This window comes from Dipodomys spectabilis, unplaced genomic scaffold (genome assembly GCF_019054845.1).
Source record: "Dipodomys spectabilis isolate Male_0828 unplaced genomic scaffold, ASM1905484v1 ptg000052l, whole genome shotgun sequence".
Lineage (NCBI taxonomy): Eukaryota > Metazoa > Chordata > Mammalia > Rodentia > Heteromyidae > Dipodomys > Dipodomys spectabilis.
In genome coordinates this window covers 51,295-77,252 of record NW_024870729.1, presented here as the reverse complement: position 1 = coordinate 77,252, position 25,958 = coordinate 51,295, and the positions used below count along the sequence as shown (strand labels likewise).

Here is a 25,958-nt window from a genome sequence, read left to right as displayed (position 1 = left end):
CCCAGAGCTTATTCAAGTCTGCATCAGCCACTCTTTCTTGGTCAAGGTTATCAATCCATAACACATTCTGCAATGAGAAACACCTGTTTGCTTCTCAGCAGCTATCTATTCAAGGCCCTTACGAATCTAGACCTTCTATGGCCACCTGTAAAAGTCACCCCACCCACAAAAATTCTCCTTGATGTCTTGGTTCCCCAAGACCTGCTGATCTTCAGAGCTCTGTGTACTTACCTCCTTCCATACTCAAAGTCCAGCTGCAAGATCACTCCAAGTTTCCCGTTGCATGGATTTAAAATTTGCACAAGCCACTCATTCCTAAGCAACTTTATAGAACCTGAATCTTTTTAAGCTAACTTTTTTTTTTATTTTAAAACAATTAGAAAATAAATCTTAACATTTCAATGAAATCCTTAAGGCGGAGAGCTTGCCTCATCTTACCCCCATGTCAGCTCACACAAAGGGATCACTCAATAAAGATCAGAGATATATGGACTGAAGAGACTCCCTACTAGCAATAACTAGCATTTCCCTTTCTCTCACTTGCAATGAGCTGGAAGCTAACTGTGTCACTCGACAGAGAGGTAGAATTTGCCACTGAAAAATAAGATGGAGAGTACCAGAGCTCAAGTCCCACATGTTGTCATTTTTCCTGAGCCAGTCTGAATTCTTAGCTGCAAATATGAGGATCAGTATGAGAACCAAATGAAATTAATGTAAACTACATTACAAGCACTGAACACATAGTGAGTAGCTGGTATCACTTGGAGTTGCAAAGAGCTCAGTCAGGGCCAAATACTTGGCCCTATAGTGAAGGTGGATTTTATTTCCTATCTTAGGGAAAGAAGTGGAGGAGAACTTTGCCAGGTACCCCAACCTAAGAAGGGGTACACCCAGAGGATGGGTCTGGAGAAGCCAGATGATCATTCAGAAGAGTTCCTCTCTGTCCAAGTCTTGGAAGATGGCTGCAGGGTGTACGCAAGAGTCAATCCCTTTGGGGTTGCAGCTCCTGCATCAGTGGAGGCACAAGGAGGTATGTGCTGGTGTTCACAAGAGGAAAGGGGAGCGGGTGCCCTGAGTGAGAGTAGGGCTGGGTGACCAACACCACAACTGAATGCCCAGCAGGGTAACTTTCGTTAGGCCTGGCTGGTGTAACTCTTCTCCTGAGAAGGGACTGAGGGGCACAGAAGCATCGCTCCATCTGATGGCTGGTCCCTTAAATGTCCATCTCAAACTGTGACTCTTCACCTGTGGAAAGAAGAGACAGAGGGTGGGTAAGCCAGGAGCAAATGAAGACACTCACGGCTTAAGAGTTTCTTCTTGCTCAATCTGTTCTCACAAGAAGAGGAGGAGCCAGACTTATGCTACTAAGGAGAGCAAAAGTAGCTGGAACTAAGTTAGGAATCCTGGCTAGGACTCCTCAGGTTCCAGTCTAGAGCTTCCATGTCTAGCTATATACTTTCCCAACCTCAAAACAAAGAGTAGGCTGGGAATGTGGCTTAGTGGTAGAATGCTCGCCTAGCATGAATGAAGCCCTGAGTTGGATTCCTCAATAGTACATAAGCAGAAAAAGCTGGAAATGGTACTGTGGCTCAAGTGATAGAGGGCTAGCCTTGAGCAAAAGAAGCTCAGGGACAATGCTCAGGCCCTGAATTCAAGGCCCAGGACTGGCAAAAAATAAAATACAAGGAGACGGGGACAAACAAGTCGTTTAAGGATTCAGGTGGACCTGTTGCAACAATGAGAAGTACAAAATGTCATGTCAAAACCAGCTTTACAATGTCGGTGGGGGGGGGGGGGGGGAGGGGGGGTATGATTGGGTGGGGGGGAGGGGGGAGGCTGGGAAGGGAGGTGAAGGGTAAACAAAGGAGGAGGCTGCAATGCTTGGTAAGAAATGTATGCATTATCCTGCCCATGTAATTGTAACCCCTCTGTACAGTATGTTAAAAAATAAATAAATAAATAAATAAAATAAAATACAAATGAATGTACAGAACTCAAGAGAAAAAGGTTGAAAAGGTGCAGCAATGAAGCCTACTGGACACTGATGAGAGTAAACTAAGCAACTTGTAGGTAGAGATGGGAGGGAGGGCCTGGGAGAGTGAAAGACTGTACATGTACTTATGGAACTCTTTACATCACCTTTAAACAATAAAGTAAATTAATTTAAAAAAATACAGGAAGTAGTGCTGTGGCTCAAAGTGGTAGAGCACTAGCCTTAAGCTGAAGAGTGCAGGGACAGCACCTAGGCCCAGAGTTGAAGCCCCACAACCACAAAAAAAAAAAAGTCATCTAAGAAAACACAAATGAATAGCTACTTTTGACTTTATTTTATTTTTTTGTGTTGGTCCTGGGCTTTCCTGCCCAGATTGGCTTTGAACTGAGATCCTCAGATCTCACCCTAAGTAGCTAGGATTCCAGGGGTAAACCACTAGCGAGCAACCTGACTTTACTTTTCTTTTTATTTATTTATTTCTTGTCTGTATTAGGGTTTGAAACTCAGGGCTTTGAGCCCTTGCTTAGCTTTCTTGCTCATGGCTAGAACTCTACCACAACACGCCTCCAGACTAGCTTTTTGCTGGCTTTGTCTTTATTTGTGAGGGTACTGGAGCTTGGACTCAAGAGTTCAATGTTTTCCCTTAGCTATTTTGTTCAAGGCTAGACCTCTACTACGTGAGGCATCTTTTCTTGGCTTTTTTTTTTTTTTTTTGGTCTTGGGGCCTAGGCCTGGGTGCTGTCCCTCAGCTCTTCAGCTCAAGGCTAGAGCTCTACCATTTGAGCCACAGCGTTGCTTCCGGCTTTTTCTGCTTCATGTGGTGCTGAGGAATCGAACCCAGGGCCTCATGCATGTAAGGCAAGCACTCTACCACTGAGCCACCTTCCCAGCCCTGCATCTTTTCACTTATAGCCTTTTGCTGGTAAATTGGAGATGAGTTTTTCTGTTAGCTTTGAACCTTGATACTCAGATCTCTGTCTCCTTAGTAGCTAGGATTCCAGGTATAAGTCTCCAGTGCCTGATTTGCTGGTCTACTACCTGGCACCCCCCTCCCTCTCCCCGCCCCTCCACATCATGCCCCCTGTCAGTGTTGGGGCTTGAACTCAGAGCCTGGGCACTCACTGTCCCTGAGCTTCTTTTGCTCAAGGCTAGCATTCTACCACTTGAGCCACAGCACCACTTCTGCCCTTTTCTTTTAATGTGGTACTGAGGAATTGAACCCAGGGCTCCATGAATGCTGGGGCAAGCACTCTACCTATAAGCCACATTCCCAGCACTGCTGGGTCTTTTTTTTTTTTAGTCAGTCATGGGGCTTGAACTCTGGGCCTTGGTGCTGTCCTTGAGCATTTCACTTCACCTCAAAGCGAGTGCTCTACCACTTGAACCACAGCACCACTTCCAGTCTTCTGGTGGTTAATTGGAGATAAGAGTCTCACGGAGCTGGGTGCTGGTGGCTCACGCCTGTAATCTTAGCTACTCAGGAGGCTGAGATCTGAGGATCGTGGTTCAAAGCCAGCCCGGGCAAGAAAGACCGTGAGACTCCTATCTTGCCTTGAGCTGAAGAGCTGAGGGACAGCGCCCAAGCCCAGAGTTCAAGCCCCATTACCGACAAAAAAAAAAAAAAGAGAGTCTCACAGACTTTCCTGCCTGGGCAGGCTTTGAACCATGATCCTCAGATTTCAGCCTCCTAAATAGCTAGGATTACAGGCGTGAACCACCAGTGTATTTTTTTAAGATTAAAGACTCATGGATTTTTGCCTGGGCTAGGTCTTGATTTTCCAAGTCTCAGCATCAGGATTATAGACATGTGACACAGGAGCCCAGCTATTCTTTTTTGTTGTTGTTAATATAATTTTATTACTATTTTTTTGTTTATGTCGTAGTGAGATATTGAACCCAGGGCCTCATGCAAGCTAGGTAAGCACTCTAACACTAAGCCACATTTTTTTTTCCATCCTGGGGCTTGAACTCAGGGCTTAGGCTCTGTCCCTGAGCCTCTCTGTGCTCAAGGCTAGCGCTTTACCACTTGAGCCACGGCGCCACTTCCTCTAGCTACTCTTTAAGTTTACTTTTTTTTTTTCAGGTAGGCTCTTGCTATGTAGCCCAAGCTGGCCTAGAACTTGTGATCCTCCTCCTTAATCCACCTAAGTGCTAGAATTACAAGCATGTGCCACCATACCCAGCTAGTTCACTTGTGCCTATTTAAACCAACTCCAAACACAAAAATATATGCCCTATTAGTCATATATCCAATTGCTCATGGAATAGCTTGACCTTGCAATAAATAAAGCACTTAAACTGAATAATTCAGTCACTATTCTTTTTCCACTAACATTTCCAAGTAATTCATACTGTGGAAGTGGTTTTGTTGTTGTTGTTGTTGTTTTTGCTTTTAAATGGGACTGTCTCAAGTCATTTTCTACTGGGCAAGGATAGTTTCAAGGTTCTAGATAGTAAGATGCCTGTTTGGGCCCTCAAATAGAGACAACACTCGTCTCTTCTTTGGTTATATGTACACAAGTATGAGTCAAGGGCGGAACTCTTGTTTTTTGTTTTGTTTTCCCCTGTGCTGGTTATTGGGGCTTGAAATCAGGGCCATGTGATCTCACTTAGCTTTTATAGCTGAAAGCTGGCGCTTTATCACTTGAGTCACACCTCCACTTCTGGCTTTTTGCTGGTTAACTGGAGATAAGAACGTGTCTCGTGGGTTTTTCTCTGAGATCTCTGTCTCTTGAGTAGCTAGGATTACATGTGTGAGCCACTTATACCTAGCAGACCCTTGTTTTCTTATATCCAGTTAAACAAAATGAAAAGATATCTCACCTCCCACTCATCCTGGTCTAACAACTGTGTGGACAACCCTACTTTTGTTACAGGTCAAAGCAGCTCTAGAAACTGGGAGCAAAGAACGTGTAAATAGGGGTGACAGCCTTTAGGTAGTGGTGACTTGGCAGTTTCAGGTGTTGAGTAGCTCTATCCTCAAAGGCATCTTAGGTTTGAAGAAAAAACCAGAAGTAAGAGACAGTGACTAAATGACTGTATCCTTAAGCAAATGTCAGATGACCACACTAATCATCTGTCACATTGTTCTCTGCAGGTACCTATATCCACCTGCCTACCAGGTCCTCTGAGCCTAGGAGACAAAGGCAACTGCTGTCTGTCTTGGGTTCTGGAGTTCCCAAAGTAGTTATGAATCATGTCCTGCAGGGCCGGATGGATGGATTCTGCTACTGTCAGCATAGCAGGTGGAGCCCTAGGCCCCAGCTGCTTTCTGCCTGGGACTTCAGGGTGAAAGGTCAGTGGGTTCCATAGGATCAAAGTGCTTAGGCATTGTCCTTCCACTGAGGAGAGCTCAGAGGTTCTGGCTAGCCAGTCACCATGCTACAAAGGGCACATTCACTCTTGTTGCTACCAAGGTGACTGCTCTGAGTATCTGAGAATTGGGGATACCAGGAAGGACATAGCTGTGAAATGTCAAAGCCGCAGAGACAACAGGGCTCATTGTTTCTGCCCCTCTCCATAAATGATCCATTAAAGAACTCTCACTCGCCAAGAAGTAACCGGATGTAGTTCTTATCTTATAAACATGTGATTTCCTAGAGGGCAAGTGCACCAGGCTTTTGAAAAATTGCCTCCTGCACAAGGGCGCTAATTATCTGGAGACAATTATACAGAGCATGTTTATGAAAGTTTGTGATGCCACTGTCATTTTAGATAAGCACTAATTACATTGCCTGATGGTGTCAAATCAGCGTTCTGAGGGTTCTTGGGTTTGTTCCAGGGGCAGGCTGGCTATAGGAAGTAGGAGAGAGTCAGGCTCACCCCCTGCCTGAAATCCCCCCAAAAGGGCAGGCATTCCTTTTTCAAAGGACCAAGGCAGGGCCTGGCCACTCACCAGTCACCCGCTTTTCTTCTGGGCTGTTGGGCAGGTGGGTTTGGCTAGCTTCCACAGGTGGTTCGTCACTGGTAGGACTAGTGACCCCAGGAATGGTTGGCAGGTCCCTCGGGGGCGTTTTGGCCACAGGTGAGTTCCGACATTCCATCAGGAATTTGCGGTCATAGATGATCCTGGTTCCTAGAAAGGCACAGGGAGAATAGTAGTCACTGTGAGTTTCCTGCCTCGAGTTTTTCCAATTCTTAGAGCAGAAGTAGCAGGTTGTCCTAGACAATCTGAACCAAGAAGGATTGAGGCTTCTCTGGAGCCTGGCCACAGCAGGACTTGGCTGCCTCTGTACTGCCTGGTACCCCTTCACTTGGAGTGACTTCAGGGCTGGACTGGATGTCCAGGAAGGAAAATGCAGGAAAGTCCTGAGACTCTTATCTCCAATTAACACCAAAAAATGCACACACACACACACACACACACACACACACACAGGCTCCTCAGTGGGCCAACCTTTTTCCTCTGCCTGGCTTCACACTTCTGGGTTTACACATTGTGTTCCCTTTTTCTTTTCTTTTGGTGCTACTCTTGGAGCTTGATTTTAGGGTCTGGGTGCTGTCCCTGAGCTTTTTTGCTCAAGGCTGGTGCTCTACCACTTGAACCACAGCCCCATTTGGGGCTTTTTGGTGGTAAGAGTCTCACAGACCTTCCGGCCCCAGTTGGCTTTGACCATCAATCCTGAGCCTCCATAAGTAGATCGGGCTATATGTGTGAGCTGCACTTCCACTCCTGCCCTCTTCACTCTCCTTTCACAAGGAGTTTTCCCCTCCAGGGTGAAGACCAGTCCCACTAGATGATTCTCCTATCACTAACCCACAACCAGGACCTTCTATGTGTAACTGCTTAAATACCACAAAAAGGAGCATTTCCTAAAGTAGAGGATGGTGGACCCCAAGGTCCTGGTGGAAGACAGCTGTTGCATGAGGTATTGGTAAATGAGAGTTTCCATGTTTTGCCATGGCTTCTAATGTACGAGGAAGATACTGATTTAACACCTCAAAGCATTTGCTGACTGCTCCCCTTCTCATGAGCAGGCCTAAGCCTCCAACAAGTAAAAGAATCTAGCTAGAATTTAAAAGCTGTCTGACATTGTATGTCTTTTTATAGTTGCCTTCTATATATGGCAAGTGAATCTAATTGATGATATCGTCATCTTCTTGATGGTATTATTTCCTTTTCAATATACAAAGTGATATATTTTATATTCTGTAAGTTCTATTTTACAATATCATGTATTACATAATATATAAATAAAGTATAATGCAAATTAAAATGAAAAAAAGACTGGGGCTGGGAAGGTGGCTCGGTGGTGCTTACCTTGCATGCATGAGGCCCTGGGTTCGATTCCTCAGCACCTCATAAGCAAAAAAAGCCAGAAGTAGCGCTGTGGCTCAAGTGGTAGAGTGCTAGCCTTGAGCAAAAGAGCAGTGCCCAGGCCCAGAGTTCAGGCCCCATAACCGGACCCCTCCCCCCCCCCAAAAAAGAAAGAAATGCAACAATGCTGAAGCCAATAGCCCTGCTCATTATCATCTCATGGGCTCTATACACAGCTCTGCATCTTAGGGGGTGTGGCTTTTGTTTTGTGGTGCTGGGGATTGAACCCAAGACCTTATAGGCTAGAATTCTAACACTGAGTTACACTCGAAGCCCTCTGCAGAACTTTTTTTTTTTTTTTTTGAGGGGGGGGGGAGGTTGTCCCTTGGCTTTCTTTCTTTCTTCCTAAATTTCTTTTTCTTTGTATCGCCACAGCTCTGCTTCCGGTTTTCTAGTAGTTAATTGGAGATAAGAGTCGCTCAGATGTTCCTGCCTGGGTTGGCTTTGAACCATGATCCTCAGATCTCAGCCTCCTGAGTAACTAGGATTACAGGCATGAGCCACCAATGGCCAGCAACTATTGTTTCTTTAAAGGAACTTTGTCTGTTCTTTGGAGGACTATAGAAACAATGAAGAGAGGGAGATATAAAGATAAATAACTTGGTCCTCCTGTTGGGCCTCTTATTCTCTCTTAGCTCTTTTACTGAAGGCTGGTCCTCCACCATTTGAGCCTCACCTCTACTTTGTCTCTTACTGCTGAATTGGGAGTTAGAGTCTCTTGGGTTTGTTTGCCCCAGCTGGCTTCTTGATTCTCAGATCTCTGCCTCCTGAATAGCCAGGAGCCAACAGTGCCTGCTTTGAGCACTCTGTGAAAATAAAAATCGTTCAAGTACCTGGAATTGGGAAGAAATAAGAACCTTCCGAAGAGAGGCCCACCATCCCACTACTTAAGGCTTCTTCAGATGAGGAGTGCTCTTACAGGCTCTCCTAGCACCCAGCTTAGCTCCAAGAAGCACTGAAAGAGATCCCTACTTGACTTCTGTCTTTTCTCTTCTCTCTTTTTTCTTTTCTTTTTTTCCCCCCCTCCAATATATCACTATGTAGCTCGAGCTGGCCTCAAACTGACAATCTTCCTGCCTCAGCAACCTGAGTGCTGGGATCAGACCTGGCATCCTACTTGGCTCTTGTAGGTAACATGTACCTCTTTCACTTGTACCTCTGACATCTTTCATCACCTCTGCAGCCTCAGCATGCTTCATGATAGACATTCATGCACTTTGGTGAGTCCGTTTCTACTCATTGCTCTGGGACCTTGGAAAAAGCCAAAGATTCTTCACCTGTAGGAAACTGTCTTTGATTTGTTTGTATTTTGGAGAGCTCCATTCCCCCCCATCCATGGACCTTAGTTTTTCTTGTTCAGGGTTGGTGTGCTCTACCACTTTAGCCACAGTTCCACTTATAGCTTTTTTGGTGGTAAATTGGAGATAAGGGTCTTAATGAATTTGTCTGCCAGAATGATTTCAAACCTTAATCCTCCCACCTCAGCCTCCTGAGTAGTCAGAATCAAAGTTGTGAACCACAGGTGTCCAACTCAGATATTATTTTTAAGTTGTGATAAAATACATGTAACATAAAATTTACTGCCTTAACTGTTGTGAAGTAAGCAGTTCAGTAGTGTTAAGTACAGTCATATTGCTGTGCCATCAGTTGTAGCATTATCGTCAGAACTTTTGTGTCTTGCAAAACCAACTGTTTACTCATTAAACAATAGCTCCCATTCTCACTTCCTCTAAGTGTTGGAAGTCACCTTTTACTTTCTATCTCACTGAAGCCAACTACTCTGGGTATCCTATGTGAGATCATACATTTGTTTTCTGTGAGTGGCTCATTTCACTTAGCCTCGTGTTCTAAAGTTCATCTATGTTACAAATAGCAAGACTTACTTCTTTAAGTCTTAAGATTCCAATATGTATACCATATTTTCCCTATCCATTCCATCCACTGATGGACATCTGGGTTTATTCCACAACATGACATACTGTGCTGCTTCCTCAGTACCACCCACATGAGGAACAAGTTACAAGTCAAAGCAGGGGCCAATCAGAGGGGCAATAAGCAACTGAGACTGGGGAGGAATGGCAGCCTCCATTTTTTCCACGCCCACAGAAACCAAGAGCCAGCATGAACTTGGGTATATCTATCTGGTAACAGGGGTGTGTGTGTGTGTGTGTGTGTGTGTGTGTGTGTGTGTGTGTGTGTGTGTGTGTGTGTGTGTGTGTGTGTGTGTGTGTGTGTGTGTATGCACATGCGCGCATGCATGCACAGGTGAACACACTGGTCCTAGAACTTGAACTCAGGGCCTGGACACTGTCCCTGAGCTTTATTGCTCAAGGCTAGTGCCCTACCACTTGAGCCACAGCTCCACTGGTGGTTAACTGAGAGAAGAGTCTTATAAACTTACCTGACCCATCTGGCTTTGAACCACAATCCTCAGATCTCAGCCTCCTGGGTAGCTAGGATTACAGGTATGAACCACTGGTTTCCAGCTATCCTTTGGGACTTTAGCTACAGATGTGCTCTAGATACAGGGACAATTGCTTTTCTTAAGACATATTTGTACTGGTGACCATTTGCTTGAATGCATAAATCAATCCAGACAGTCCTCCAGGGCACTAGGTTCATTCAAGTTTGAATGAACTTTTATACAACAACAGCCATGAGCCATCTATTTTTAAAATCTCATTGTTGGCAGGCACTTATGTGAAAATAGTAGATATGGAGGTAGAAGTTCTGGGCTAAACCAGGGTTCACCACATACTAGTCCCTCAACTCAAGTTCTAGTTTCATTCTCTACTATAAAAAGACATTAAGGACTGCAAATGTGGCTTAGTGGTAGAGTGCTTGCCTAGCATTCATGAAGCCCTGAGTTCAATTTCTCAGTAATACATAAACAGAAAAAGTCAGAAGTGGTGCTGTGGCTCAAGTGGTAGAGTGCTAGCCTTAAGCAAACACTGTCAGGAAGAGTGCTCAGGCCCTGAGTTCAAGCCCCAGGACTGACAAAAAAAAAAGGCATCAAAATTAAAACAGCATCAAGGTTCTTTGCAGGTTGGGAATGTATGCAGTTCGGTGGTAGGGTGCTTACCTTGTGTGCAACAAAGTCCTAGGTCTGATCCCCAAAACAGGAAAAAATAAATTTAAAAAGGTTTTGTTTTTGAGAGGTGGGAGGGGCAACAGTGGTGAGCTAGGCACCAGTGGCTCAGGTCTGTACGCCTAGCTATTCAGGAGGCTGAAATCTGAGAGTCATGGTTGAAAGCCAGACTGGGCAGGAAAGTCCATGAGATTCTTTTTTTTTTTTTGGATTCGGTCGTGGGCCTGAACTCTGGGCCTGGGTGCTGTCCCTCAGCTCTTCAGCTCAAGGCTAGAGCTCTACCACTTGAGCTACAGCGCCACTTCCGGCTTTTTTTCGTTTTGCTAATGTGTTGCTGAGGAATCAAACCCAGGGCCTCATGCATGCAAGGCAAGTACTCTACCACTGAGCCACCTTCCCAGCCCAGTCCATGAGATTCTTATCTCCAATAAATTATCAAAAAAAGCCAGAGGGCTGGGAAGGTGGTTCAGTGGTAGAGTGCTTGCCTTGCATGCCTGAGGCCCTGGGTTCGATTCCCTAGCACCACATAAGCAAAAAGAAAAAAAAAGCCGGAAGTGGCGCTGTGGCTCAAGTGGTAGAGCACTAGCCTTGAGCTGAAGAGCTGAGGGACAGTGCCCAGGCTCAGAGTTCAGGCCCCACGACCGGACCCTCCCCCCCCCCAAAAAAAGCCAGAAGTAGAGCTGTGGCTCAAGTGGTACAGAGCTCTAGCCTTAAGCAAAAGAAGCTCAGGGACAGCACCCAGGCCCTGAGTTCAGGCCCTAGGACTACAGAAAAGTCACAAGTCTGAACAGGAAGCTTCTTAGAGGCCACAGAGCACAAATAAATGTACTGCAGGGGCAAACATTTGGATGTTCACAGGTGCTACATAGAGCAATCACAATCATCACCCATTAGCACTATGTGATTGTGCTCATAGCCTGACTACACCCCCACCCCACTGCTAATAACTTGAACTTGCAGGTGAGTACACCCAGTGTCAGAGGCCACCCAGGCTGCCTTGATGCCAATCTTAAACATTATCCACTGTTTAAAACCAGCAAGGCATGGGCAGGAGCTATAGCCCCAGGAATGAGCACTTACCTATATGCCTGAGGGCTATGGTTCCACCCCTAGCACTATAAAACAAATGAACACAAGTAGCGATGCAGACTGGGATTCCACTGCTCAGCTGAGAACATTAAAGCAGGCTTCAGACTTCGAGCTGCATCCAGGACAGAATGTTCTCATGGAGAGACCCCTGCTGTTGCCCTTCCCCCTGCAGTGTCCACATTCAGCTGCTGGATGTGACTCTGGAAATGGAGCCAACTTGGCCCCTCACTTTCCCCTGGGCCACCCCTGGCAGGAGCATGCTTCCTCGGTACAAGGCAGCAGGCTAAGCAAGAGACAAGGATGGAATTCCTAGAACTGCTGATCCCATTCCAGGGAAAGGGGGAACATTTCACCACAGGGTGGAGTGGCTTGAATGCTAGTGCTCAGAAGGCAGTAGTCTGTGTGCTAAATAAATACTCTGGATGAATTTAAATCCAGTTCTGAGCAGTGTCTTTCTGTAGGTCTGTGCCTCTTCCCCTCATTCCATTGGACCAGAACTGCATATGGTCGCCTTTTTGTTGGGCAATCTTTCTTTGTGTATGTACTTGAACTTTCACTTGTTTTTTTTCACTCAAGGCTAGTGCCCTACCACTTGAGCCACAGCTCCACTCTGGATTTTTGCTATTTAACTGAAGGTAACTGAAGATAAAGTCTGGTGGACTTTTCTGCCCAGGCTGTCTTTGAACCAAGATCCTTGGATCTCAGCCTCCTGAATACCTACGATTATAGATGTGAGCCTCCAGCATTGGGCTAGGCAGTCTTTTTCAAGAAGAACAGACTGGCAAAGAGTAAATTTTGGTGAGGGAAGTAGAGCCACCCAACCCAAGATGTTTCTTCATTTCTGGCCCAATGAGCCTAGCAAAGAGAACCAAGTCCTGACATTTCTCAGGGCTAGGAATCTTATATAACTACTAGATAACCAAATGGGGGTGACCAGTCAGGGCTTGTTGCTCCCTTAGTGTCCTGACATGTGAAGGAACAGGTGAGTTTATTTGAAAATTAAGCAGAAAAGACAAGGTTTTTACAGAGACTTTCAGAAGAAAATAACTAATTCTTCCAGTGGTTGCCAAGTGCTTTCTCCCTCTCTCATCTCTCCTCAAACACTTCAAAGTGCACCTGTGCACAGTGTGGCAAAGGTACTCCGAAATTCATCTCACCTTATAAGCAGCATTTGAGTACCCCCTTGGGTATGGGGACTGATTGGGTTGTGGGCTGATTTGCACTCCCCCCCCCAATCATTTGTTAAAAGCCCAACATCTAGTACCAGAATATGACTATATTTGGAGGTAAGCTCCAAATAAGGCCCAAAGGGTGGCATTGACCCAATCTCACTGGTGTCCTTAGGAGAAGAGGAAATGTAGACACACACACAAATGTAGGCTGAGATTTGGGGATCATAGTTCAAAGCCAGCCCAGGAAGAAAAGGTCCATGAGACTCTTATCTCCAATTAACCTCCAAAAAGTAGAAGTAGAGGTGTGGCTCAAGTGGTACAGCACCAGCCTTGAGTGGAAAAAGTCAAGACAGACAGTGAAAGCTTGAATTCAAACCCAAATACTTGCATACAGAAAGGGGAGAGGAGGAGAAGGGAGGAAACAGGAGAGGAGAGGAAGGGAAAGGAAGGGAGAGAAGAGAAGAGAAAAAAGAAAAGCCAGCCACCAAGTCTAGAGTATTTTGTTAGGGTAGTTGCAGCAAACTATCATAGGCCAACTAGAGTTCCCATTTTACTCCAAAGAACATAAGAGCCAGGCACACATGCCTGTAATCCTAACCTGCTGGACGCCAAGTCTAACTTGGACTACACAAGGAGACCCTGCCTCTAAAAAACAAAACAACAAAAGAAAACACATTTACACACACACACACACAATTACATCTTTTTCTTTTGCCAGAGATTGAACCTGGAGCCTGATATATGCTAATCATACTATATTCCACTGGGCTGCAATTTTGGCCACCAGTGCCTTTTATTTCTCTTTAAGGCAGAAGGCCTGGTTTTTAACCTCCACACAGTAAATGCTTCCAAGCCAAAGCTCTGAACCAACTGCAGTCTGGTATTCTCACTCCTATCCTCTTTTGGACTGCTGGGTGCAGAAACTTGACTCCTGCCAATTACTAGTGTCCAGGGAATCCAGGACATTAAATAGATGTGCAGGGTAGGAAACCAAGTGTGGGCTGTCTGTTCTTGAGGCCTGGCCAGCAGGACACTAGGAAGAGGCAGGCGAGGTGGGAGGAGTGAGAGACGGCATGATACAATACAATGTACTGCCCAGTGGCTCTGGCCTTGTGGTTATCTATATGGTTTGCTATGTCATACTGGACACAGGCCTTGAACATGAGGCACGGGACTTATGACTCAATGTTTTCAGGAAGGTTGTCACTATTCTTGAAGCAACAACTGATTCAGAGTCTTGTGATTCTGGATTCTATACGTGGCTGGTTCTACTGGCTACATATCAGCACTAACAACAAATTCCCTCTAAGGACTATTCTTTGATGTTTTATACTTCTAATGCCATGTACTCCACAACTCTTATTCCTCTTTTCCATATGGTTCCTCTCATTCAATGCAGTTGCCTTTCCTCTTCTGTTCTTTTTCTTTTTTCTTTTGTCAGTCGTGGGGCTCGAACTCTGGGTCTGGGTGCTGACCCTCAGCTCTTCAGCTCAAGGCTAGCGCTCTACCACTTTATGTGGTGCTGAGGAATTGAACCCAGGGTCTCATGCATGCGAGGTAAGCACTTTACCACTAAGCCACCTTTCCAGCCCCCTTCTTTTTTTGCGGGGGGGTCTGGTCGTGGGGCCTGAACTCTGGGCCTGGGTGCTATCCCTCAGCTCTTCAGCTCAAGGCTAGCACTCTACCACTTGAGCCACAGCACCACTTCCGGCTTTTTTCTTTTTGCTTATGTGGTGCTGAGGAATCGAACCCAGGGCCTCAGGCATGCAAGGCAAGCGCTCTACCACTGAGCCACCTTCCCAGCCCCCAGCCCCCTTCTATTCCTTTTTTAAAAATGCCAGTCCTAGGGAATGAATTCAAGGTCTGAGTGCTATCCCTGAGCTTTTTGGCTCAACGCTAGCGCTAATCTACCATTTGTGCCATACCAGATTTGTATGTGTGTTTAATTGGAGATAAGAGTTTCATGGACTTTCCTGCCTGGCAGGTTTCGAACTGTGATCCTCGAACAGATCTCAGCCTCCTGAGTAGCTAGGATTACAGGTGGCAACCAGTGCCCAGATCACCCTCCTCTTCTTGAAACAGAGTTGCTTCTCATGCTTGCTCTGGACAGTAAAATACTTTGTAAGTGAAACTATGGAACATCTAAGCCTGGGCTTTAACTGGCCTTGGAAACTGCTGTATTGGTGAACTCATAGCTAGCCTTAAAGATTTAAGCCAAAAAGAACAGAGGGAGCTTGCAATCTACCAATATGATCAGAAATGCTCCAGACTTGTAGGTAGGGCCATCTTGGACCTCCCAGCCCAGAGGATGTTAGATGCTGATTGTATGAGACCAGGTGAGTCAGTTTAGGAAAGATCAGCAAAGAATGTCCAACCATATCAAAGCCAAACAGAAGTAAAAGAAAAAAAAATGTCGTTTATGTTACCAAGTTGGGAATGGCTTGTTATATAGCAATAGCTACCTGATACAGTCATTTCCATCAATATCACTGTTCTCTGGATTGATGGGAAGGTAGGATCCTTTGGTTTTCTCAATGAGCTTCCATGGGCATAAATATTAGATTACAAGGCAGCATTGTTGCTTGGGTCCCTGTACACCAGAACGCAGGTAGGCAGAAATTATCTACCCTTGCCTACTCAGCAAACACAAAAATAAGAAGCATAGGGGGCTGAGAATGTGGCTTAGTGGTAGAGTGCTTGCCTCGCATGCATGAAGCTCTGGGCTTGATTCTGAGTACCACAAAACCAGAAAAAGCCAGAAGTAGCTCTGTGGCTCAAGTGATAAGAGTGCTAGCCTTGAGCAAAGAAGCTTAGGGACAGTGCCCAGGCTCTGAGTTCAAGTTCCAGGACTGGAAAAAAGAAAAAGAAAAAAATCATAATGGAGGAAGACCACGCTATCCCTTTGTCATTTGAACAAATTTTTTGTACAAACAAAAAATTTGGGGGGGGGCTTGGTTGTAGGGCTTGAAGTCTGGGCCTAGGTGCTGTCTCTCGGCTCTTCAGCTCAAGGCAAGGGTTCTACCACTTGAGCCACAGCGCCACTTCTGGTTTTCTGGTGGTTAATTGGAGATAAGAGTCTCATGAACTTTCCTGCCTGGGCTGGCTTTGAACTGTGATCCTCAGATCTCAGCCTCCTGAGTAGCTAGCATTACAGGCATGAACCACTAGTGCCCAACCAAATAAACATTTTCTTTAAAATCTATTACCTCCAGGGCTGGGAAGGTGGCTCAGTGGTAGAGCGCTTGCCTTGCATGCCTGAGGCCCTGGGTTCGATTCCTCAACACCACATAAGCAAAAAGAAAAAAAGCCGTACGTCGTGCTGTGGCTCAAGTGGTAAAGCGCTAGCCTTGAGCTGAAGAGCTGAGGGACAGTGCCCAGGCCCAGAGTTCAGGCACCATGACTGGATCAGGAAAAAAACAAAAACAAAAACCTAAAAGCTATTAACTCCAGAGACAATCCTTTAAAAATACATACCTACATACACACACACACACACACACACATACACACACACACACACACACACACACACACACACACACACACACACACATATTGCTCCTTTTTCTTAATCCATTTTCTGTAACATTAAAGAAAAGGCTCAAATGAGAAAATATTTTAGTACTTTTATGCCAATAGATGAATATATTACTATTCTTTTTTTTGGCAGTGGGGCCTGAACTCTGGGCCTGGGCATTGTCCCTCAGCTCTTCAGCTCAAGGCTAGTGTTCTACCACTTGAGCCACAGAACCACTTCCAGCTTTTTTTGCTTATGTGGTGCTGAGGAATCGAACCCAAGGCCTCATGCATGCAAGGCAAGCACTCTACTTCTGAGCCACCTTCCCAGCCCTATAGTTCTATTCTGTCTTCAAACTTCCAACGAATTTGGTAATGAATTTTTTTTTTTTTTTGCCAGTCCTGGGTCTTGAACTCAGGGCCTACTCATTGTCCTTGAGCTTCTTTTGCTCAAGGCTAGTAGCCTACATTTGAGCCACAGGGCCACTTCCAGCTTTTTTGTTTATATGGTGCTGAGGAATTGAACCCTGGGCTTCATACATGCTAGGCAAGCACTCTACCACTAAGCCACATTCCAGTCCCAAGGAAATTTTTTGTTTTGTTTTGTTTTTTGGCTGGTCGTGGGGCCTGAACTCTGGGCCTGGGCGCTGTCCCTCAGCTCTTCAGCCCAAGGCTAGCGATCTACCACTTGAGCCACAGCGCCACTTCCAGCTTTTTTCTTTTTTCTTATATGGTACTGAGGAATCGAACCCAGGGCCTCAGGCATGCAAGGCAAGCGCTCTACCACTGAGCCACCTTCCCAGCCCCCCAAGGAAACTTTTTTTTAAAAACCAAACTCTGACTTGCCTTGGGGACTACTGAAAAAGAGGGGGGGGGGGGGGAGGAACAAAAAAAAAACAAAACATGCAAACCTCTAAAAGCTATTAAAATCTTTGTCTATGTAGCATAATTAGACTGTGAACTCATTAGGGTGACCATGCACAGAGTGAAAAGTTCTCACTTTTTCAAACAAGTCCTATGGTTCTGGGTTTGACCCCCAGCATAGAAAAAAATAAACACACACAAAACAAGAACAAGCAAGTCCAATGGGCTATATCCTAAGTACAGGGAGTTGTCTATCTAATAATTTCATGCTACAAATAAATACACTTTTTTTTTTTTCAAGTCCTGGGGCTTGGACTTAGGACTTGGGTGCTATCCCTGATCTTTTTTTTTTTTTTTTTGGTCGTTCATGGGGCCTGAACTCTGGGCCTGGGCACTGTCCCTCAGTTCTTCAGCTTAAGGCTAGTGCTCTACCACTTGAACTACAGCACTACTTCTGGATTTTTCTGCTTATGTGGTGCTGAGGAATTGAACCCAGGGCCTCATGCATGCAAGGCAAGCACTCTACCACTGAGCCACCTTCCCAACCCCAGCTTTTTTTCTTTTGCTCAAGGTTAGTACTTGAGCCATAGCACCACTTCTAGCTTCTGTTCATGTGGTACTGAGGAACTGAACCCAGGGTTTCATGCATGATGGGTAAGTACTCTACCACTAAGCTACCTTCCTATCCCCATAAATATACTCCTGATGTTTATAATCTTCATATTCTAGCTTTTTTTATTTTTTGCAAGTCATGGGGCCTGAGCTCTGGGCCTGGGCACTGTCCCTCAGCTCTTCAGCTCAAGGCTAGCACTCTACCACTTGAGCCACAGCGCCACTTCTGGCTTTTTCTGCTTATGTGGTGCTGAGGAATCGAACCCAGGGCCTCATGCATGCAAGGCAAGCACTCTACCACTGAGCCACCTTCCCAGCCCCATATTCTAGCTTTATTGAGGGATAACTGACAACATCGCATAGATTCAAGCTGAGCATGATGGTACTTGCCTGTAACCCAGCCTTTGGGAGATTGAGGTTACAGGAGTTAAGAGTTTGAAGCCAGTCTGGGCTACATAGTAAGACCTTGCTGGGAGCAGGGGAGGGGAGCAGCATATATTCAAAGTGTACATGTTTTAATGTCACACTGTAAACACTGTTATATGATTATCTGTATCTATTGATATAAAGTACCAAAGTACTGTATATATGACTGACTGGACCAGCATATTAATTATGGCAATCATAACCATACTAGTTACATGTGTATAAGTGAGGATTTTGCCAATGTTTACTTTCCTGAGCTACTGCACTACTAGTAACTGTACTCACCGTGCTGAACACTAGATGTCCAGAAGTTATTGTTTTTGTGTGTGTGTGCCTGGACAGGGCCTTGAACTCAGGGTCTGGGTTCTATCCCTAGCTTTTTCCCTCAAGGCTGTCTCTCTAACCACTCGAACCATACCTCTTCTTCTGCTCTTTGGTGATTAGAGATAAGTCTCAAGGACTTTCCTGAAGTGGCTGGGTTTCAAACCAAAGTGCTTAGATCTCCGCTTCCTCAGTAGCTAGGATTACAGGTGTGAGCCACAGATGCCCAGTGAATGTATTCATCTTTTAACTGAATATTTATATCCTATAGCCAACATATTTCCCTTACACCAACAATGAGCATGCTTTTCTCTTTCTAGTGCTGGAGGTTGAACCCAGGGTCCGTCCCAGGCTAGGCAAAAGATCTGTCACTGAAATCCCAGCCCACCAGAGTACTCTTGAAGTATGGCCTCCAGGACACTCTTGTCTTCCAAGCATCAATATGACAAATACTTTAAAAACAAGAAGCCACCGGCTCACACCTGTAATCCTAGCAACTCTGGAGGCTGAGATCTGAGGATCGTAGTTCAAAGCCAGCCCAGGAAAGGAAAGTCCCTGAGACTCTTATGTCCAATTAACTGCCAGAAAACTGCAAGTAGAGCTGTGGCTCAATTGGTAGGGTGCTTGCCTTGGGCTGAAGAGCGAGGGACAGTGCCCAGGCCCGAGTTCAAGCTCCATGATCAACAACACACACACACACACGTGCGCGCGCACACACACACACACACACACAACAACAACCCTCCCCCCAAAAAAAGAAGGCTTGGGCATTAGAGTTTGAGGTGCCTCCCCCCAGTTGGATCATTCTGAAATGGGGAACATTGTACAAAATGTTCTAAACATTTTACAAGGAAGCTCAGATCAATGTGAGACAGGAACCATCCTTCTTCCCACACTGTTTCAATGTCCACGCTCTTTTAACCTGTTCCTATTCTAAGCAGTAACTTCTCTCCTGTGTGACTGAGGCCTTAGATCCTGAGCTCTGGTCTCAGTGTCCAGCCTACCTCTCCCTCTTCCCTATCCTGCAGGTTCCAGACTTGGCAGCTGCTCCAAGTCAGCTTCCTGGGCACAGACTTTTGTTTGTCTAACAAAACAGGGTGCCATTAACACCTGCAGCCCTACCTGCTTACCTTACATTAAACTCACCCAGATACAGGTCATTAGGTATGACTAACACCCAAGCAAACCCAGTAGACTTCAGAGTCAAACATCTAACCTGGAGCTGGGATTATGAAGGTTAACAGAGGAGGCAGAAGATTGGCTTCTGATCAATTCATATTAAAGTCCTGTTGTTTGGAGATTGAAATATACATGCAAACAACAAGAATAAATTCTATTGCAGCTATGTGTGGGAACAAAATAAAAAAACAAAAACAAACAACAAGCAGAGCACTGGTGGCTCATGCTTATCATCTCAGGCACTCAGAAAGCTGATATCTGAGGATCATGGTTTAAACCAGCTCGGGCAGGAAAGTCTGTAAGACTCTTACCTCCAATTAACCACCACCACCAAAAAAAAAAAAGTGGGGGGGGAGTAGAAGTGTGACTCAAGTGGTAAACTGCCAGCATAGAGCAAAAATGTTCAGGGGCAGCACATACACACAATCAAATAGGCATACAAATTACTGCTTCTCTGCAGCTAGGTGTACCTAGCCATTCCAGGCCGGAGTGATTTTGCAATTTTTTTTAGGAGCTGACAGCCTCACAAGTAAGCCATGCAGACTTCTTTACTTTGATAGAATCACCACTTTTGCCACACTCCTGAGGTCTGCAAGTGTGAAAGAAGTCATGGAAAATAACTAGAATTCCTGGGAGTTAAGAATGTGGTAGAAGCCAGGCGCCGGTGGCTCACACCTGTAATCCTAGCTACTCAGGAGGCTGAGATCTGAGAATCGAGGTTCAAAGCCAGCCTAGGCAGGAAAGACCGTGAGACTCCTATAATAAACCACTAGAAAACCGGAAGTGGCACTGTAGCTCAAGTGGTAGAGCGCTCACCTTGAGCTGAAGAGCTGAGGGACAGCACGCAGGCCCTAGAGTTCAAACCCCAGGACTGACCAAAAAAAAAAAAAAGTGGTAGACAGAGCTATCCAAAAAGCGCATTAGGTTCCAGTCAAACTCACAAAATCAAAATCTACATTTAAATAGGGTGGAGGGAACTGGATTAGATATAGAGGGTGTGAATGTGATCAAAGTACACCATATGCAGGTATGGAAAGTAGCTCAATGACACACTAGTGTACAATTAGTATATGTGCTAATAATAACAAATCCCTAAACATACTGAAAACTGGCCAGTGTGAGACCCCTTCTCATTAAGTCAGGCTTCTCTGCCCGCATAAGGATAGGTGAGATGCGATTTGGTGAAAGATTCCAGGTCTGGGTGGAGCCAAATGAAGCCCAGTGATATCTACCAGTTATATAGGAATTGTGTGCTCCACCAAGCTCCTTGGCACTGCTAGCTCTCCTCCCAGTTCCCTCAAAACTAAATGTTACACTCTGGGTACAAGCCTAGTTCGCTCCTAAAAGCCTTCAAAGGGAAGAGGTTCTTATTAGGGTCTGCCAACCACTCATTTCCAGTCCAAAGTGCAAAAGTGGATCAGAATTCTCTACAAAACCATACCTGTCTATTGCCACATCCGACCAACCCCTCTATCCCCATCCAGTAACCAAGGAGACAAAATAGGGGTACCAAAGCCTTCAGACCAGCTTCGGAACGCACCTCAGAGATTCACAGTTTCACTAAGAACTCCAATAATGACAGGAAAAGTTCTGCTAAAGCCATCTGGATGAGACACGGGGAGAGGCACAACTCCAAAAGGCGAAGATGGGGTGTGCAGATCGCTGGGACCATACCCTTGGATCATTTCTAATAAAAGTGCCCAATTCCCCCTGATCTACCGTGTTCAATCTGGGAAAACAATGCACAAGAGACAAGCGGTCAAGCTTTGGGGCCTCGGCACAGTGCTCTGTACATTTTGAGAGACAGGCCAGGACAACAGAGATCTCAGGAAGTGGGATCTGGCTGCGCTGGCAGGTGGTGGGACTCCTGCCTGAGAAAAATAAAGCATGTGGCCTGGCCTCGGGGCGGGAGCCGGCGCCTGGGCCCTCATCCCTCGCCACCCAACAGAGCGCAGACGTGGGAAGCCGCTACGGGGAGGGGAGAAGGGAGAAGAGGGTGGGGCAAGGCGGGGGTGGGAGGGGGAATCGGGGAGCTAGGGAGATTTCATCACGCAAACGGGCGGGTAGTTTCATCAGCGCCTGAGCGCTGGGGCTCCGGGGCTGGGAAGGAATGCCTGGCTCCCGGAGGCAGCCCCGATCAGCTTCCTCTTCCTCCTCCACTCCCAGGGCGGGCACTCGGAGCGCTCCCCCAGCCCCCCGGAGGAGAACGTGTTTTTCTGCACGCCCCACTCCGGGAAATGGGGACCACACCACGGGTGCCCGGGGCGCACCGCTGGGGCAGGGAGAACCCTCGGTCTCGAACACCTGGCTAAGGCGAACTAGTTAAAAGCAAAACTAGAGGTGCTTCTCTTGCTCCGCAAGAGACATTTTTTTTTTATTCCAACGGAGAGTGCCCGCTGCTGCAGGCCACGCCTTCCCTTGATGGCTGGGGCACCCGGATCCCCCGACCCCCTTCCCCTCTTCAGAGGTGCCCTGAGCGCTGGCCAGGGCCGGCAGCCTGGGCACGCGGCGGTCCAGGGAGGGCGCACGTCCGCGTGCGTGGAGAGGCTGCTTCTCCCAGAACGAGGAACATTAATGGGACAATTTTGCAGCCCGGCCCCGAACGACGCTCCCGGACACCCAGAAGGCACGCAAAGGGGACGGCCACCTCCGCGCCCCTCGCTGCCTGTGACACCCACAAGCCGGAGTTCCGTCCAGCCCTCCGCGCGCCTCCCGATCGCCCCCCGCCCCGGCCGCCCCCGGAGCCCGCACGCGGTCCCCGGAGCCCGCGCCTACCTCCCGGGGTGGTGCTGAAGAGTGTGCCACCGGGGGTGGTGCTGTAGTCCCCGGGCGGCAGCTGCACGCCGTCGCCGAGGACCACCCGGCGGGTGGCGGGGATGGCCCGGCTCGGGGTCTGGCTGCAGCTGCTACCCGCGGACATGTCTCCTGCGCGAGGCCCGGCGATCCGCCTGCGGCCCGCCCGCGCCTCCTCCGAACGGGGTCCCGCAGCGGCCGCCCCCGGCCCGCCTCTTCCGCCTCGCTCCACGCCCCCTGGGACGTGTAGTCCGCGCCGCCCCGCGGAGCCGCGCGCCCCGCGCACGTGTCTTCCTCCTGGCCGCGGGGAGGCCCGGGCCCGCGCCCACTATTCCCGCGACGCCCCGCGGGCCAGCCCTCCCGCACTTGGCCAGTCCGGGAGAGGCGGGTGTGGAGCCAGACTGGGTTTGTCTCCCGTAGTTGGAGGCGGTGTCTCCGCGCAGCGCCGGGACCCCCGCAGACCCGGCCGGCTCGCTGGAAGGGACGCCTGGCCGCAAGGGACCCCCAGTCCCCCCCGGGCCCAGCGGTGGTTCCCCGGAGGGGAAACTTGGCTTTGTCAGCATTCCCGAGGAGCAAAGCGTGCACCCGCCGTTACCGGAGTGTGGGAGGAGTGGGGGACAAACTGATCCGCTGCGTCCTAGGGCGGAATTAGAGCTGAGCTGAGCTTGAAGCCCGGAGCGGCCTCAGCAGAGCTTGGACTAGGGAGAATAAAAGTTGATCAGACAAGTTTCCCAGTGGTCTTGGAAGAGATCCAATGTCCAGCATTTTTCCTAATGTGCATTCCATGCATGCATGCATGACTCAGGAGATCCCTAGGTGGAGTAAAAAATAACGCAGAGGATTGACTTTTTATTTCATTTTGTCGGTTTTGGGGGCTTGTCTGGGCTAACGCTCTATCACGAAATAAGAGTTTCATGGACTTTCCTGTCCTATCTGCCTTCAAATTGTGATCCTCAGATCTCAGCCTCCTGAGTAGCTAGGAAGTAAACAATCACAGCTGCCCAGCTAACAACTGCCAATTCTTTTATTTATTTATTTATTTATTTATTTATTTATATTCTGGTCGTGGGGCCTGAACTCTGGGCCTGGGCGCTGTCCCTCAGCTCTTCAGCTCAAGGCTAGCGCTCTACCACTTGAGCCACAGCGCCACTTCCGGCTTTTTACTTATGTGGTGCTGAGGAATCGAACCCAGGGCCTTGAGCATGCAAGGCAAGAGCTCTACCACTGAGCCACCTTCCCAGTCCACAACTGCCAATTTTTGATGCATTACAGAAATTTATTTTCTTTAGAAACCTTCCAGTCCCCTTCCTGCCATGGTGTCACAGGACTGTAATCCTAGCACTAGAGATAGGAACCATGGGCTGGGAAGGTGGCTCAGTGGTAGAGCGCTTGCCTTGCATGCTCAAGGCCCTGGGTTCGATTCCTCAGCACCACATAAGCAGAAAGAAAAAAGCCGGAAGTGGCGCTGTGGCTCAAGTGGTAGAGCACTAGCCTTGAGCTGAAGAGCTGAGGGACAGTGCCCAGGCCCAGAGTTCAGGCCCCACGACCGGACCAAAAAAAAAACAAAAAAGATAGGAACCAAAGCCAGCCTGGGCTAGTGAGTTCCAGGCCAGCCTAGATTATACAGCTGGCCACTGTCTCAAAAATACAAAAGCAAAGCCAGTCACCAGTGGCACAGACCTGTAATCCTAGCAATTCAGGAGGCTAGGCTTGAACCTCAAGGTTAGTCATTTATTTATATTTGTTGGCGCTTTAGGGGCTTGAACTCAGGGCCTGGACACTGTCCCTGAGCTCTTTGGCTCAAGGCCAGCTCTCCATTGCTTTGAGCCACAGTTCCACTTCTGGTTTTCTGGTCATTAATTGGAAATAGGAGTTTCAGGGACTTTCCTGTCCAGGCTGCCTTTGAATTGCAATCTTTAGATCTCAGCCTCCTGAGTAGCTAGGATTTCAGATGTTCGCCACCAGCCCCTGGCTTCAAACCTCAAGGTTTGAGGCACAGCTGGGACAAAAAGTTCACAAGAGGAAAAAAGAAGAAAGCAAGCTAGGCACAGTGGCAAGCTCCTGTTATCCTAGCTATGCAGCAAAGAGTAGGATCGCAGTCCAGGCCAGTCTGGATAAAAATAACCAAATCAAAAGCATTGGGCATGTAGCTCAATTGGTAGAGTACCTCCCTTTCAAGCACGAGGCCCTGAGTAAAATGTCCAGTGCTGCCAAAATGGAAATAGAAGTGGTCCTCACCTGGGACAAGCAAGTAGGTTCCAGCCCTGGTTTTGTACCATATAGCAACTCAGTCTTGGGTAAGCCTCTTTGTTTTTCTGGACCTTAAGTTTATCATCAGACAGTAAGATGTGGAGGGGGAATTGAAAGATCTCTCTGAACATTAACATTTTGTACTTTTGAGACCTTCCTATATACATAATTTTATACACATGGTTCATGATTCTAACTATGGGACTATTTAGGAGGAAGAGAGGAAGAGAGAGGGAAAAGGAAAGATAGAGGACCAATAATTTCCAAATACAGTACAACTATGGATGAAGGTGGTTTAGGAATCTCAACGGAAGCTGTTGATCAATAGGGGGTTGCTGATGAAAGAGAAAGCAATAGCCAGGCTTCTTCTGATTAAAATTAAAAACAATATATGTGCATCTGAAATACCAAGATGAAACCTGTTGGTATAATTAATACACACTGAAAAAAGGGGGACAGGAAAATAGAACAAACTCTTTTGGGGGACTAGATTCTGACAGGATCGGGGGAGGGCTGATAGAGAGTGAATGAGGATGAATAGTATGAATGTATGGAAATAGAACAATGAAACCTGTTGACATTTTATTTATTTGTCAGTACTCAGGCTTGAATTCAGGACCTGGGTACAGTCCCTGAACTTTTTTGCTCAAAACTAGTGTTCTACCACTTGAGCCACAGCTCTACTTCTGGCCTTTTGGTGATTAATTGGAAATGGGTCTCACTGACTTCTCTATCCAGGCTGACTGCAAACACACGATCCTCAGATCTCAGCCTTCTGAGTAGTAAGGATTATAAACATGAGCCATTAGGTCACTGGGCTTGAGTTTGTTTTAAGATATGCTGGGCACCAGTGGCTCATACCTGTAATCCCAGCTACTCAAGAGGCTGAGATCTGAGGATCACGGTTCAAAGCCAGCACAGGCAGGAAAGTCCGTGAGACTCATCTCCAATAAACCACCAGAAAACTGGAAGTGGCGCTGTGGCTTAAGAGGTAGAGCGCTCGCCTTGAGCTGAAGAGCTGAGGGATAGCACCCAAGCCCAGAGTTCAAGCCCCACCACTAATCAAAAAAAAAAAAAAAGACATAAGGAAGGAGGACGAGAGGATGTCCCAAGGGGTGGGTTTGATGTGTTTATATGTGTGGAAATGTCACAATGAAATCCCCCTTGTACAGCTAATGAAAGCTAATAAAAAAATAAAAGTAAAATTAAGATCTCTGAGGACCCTGAACGTTAACATTTTGTAGTTTGGAGAACTCCTAGCTGAATTGTTACTGTCCAGGCATTTCACTCTTGATGCTTTCTGCCTCTTTCCAGAGCCTAGACTTATTCCTATCACGT

The 25,958-nt window shown here is 47.0% G+C and overlaps 1 protein-coding gene across 1 annotated transcript; it reads right to left on the bottom strand.

The window, feature by feature from the left end:
* Positions 1–348: 348 nt before the first annotated feature.
* Positions 349–22,559, bottom strand: Eif4ebp1 (eukaryotic translation initiation factor 4E binding protein 1). The gene is made up of 3 exons (XM_042679452.1): positions 22,353–22,559; positions 5,889–6,068; positions 349–1,245 (listed from the first exon to the last, which is right to left on the bottom strand). Exons 1-3 carry the CDS (start codon positions 22,495–22,497, stop codon positions 1,214–1,216), a joined length of 357 nt encoding a protein of 118 aa, XP_042535386.1. The 5' UTR covers positions 22,498–22,559; the 3' UTR covers positions 349–1,213.
* Between the last annotated feature and the right edge of the window lie 3,399 nt (positions 22,560–25,958).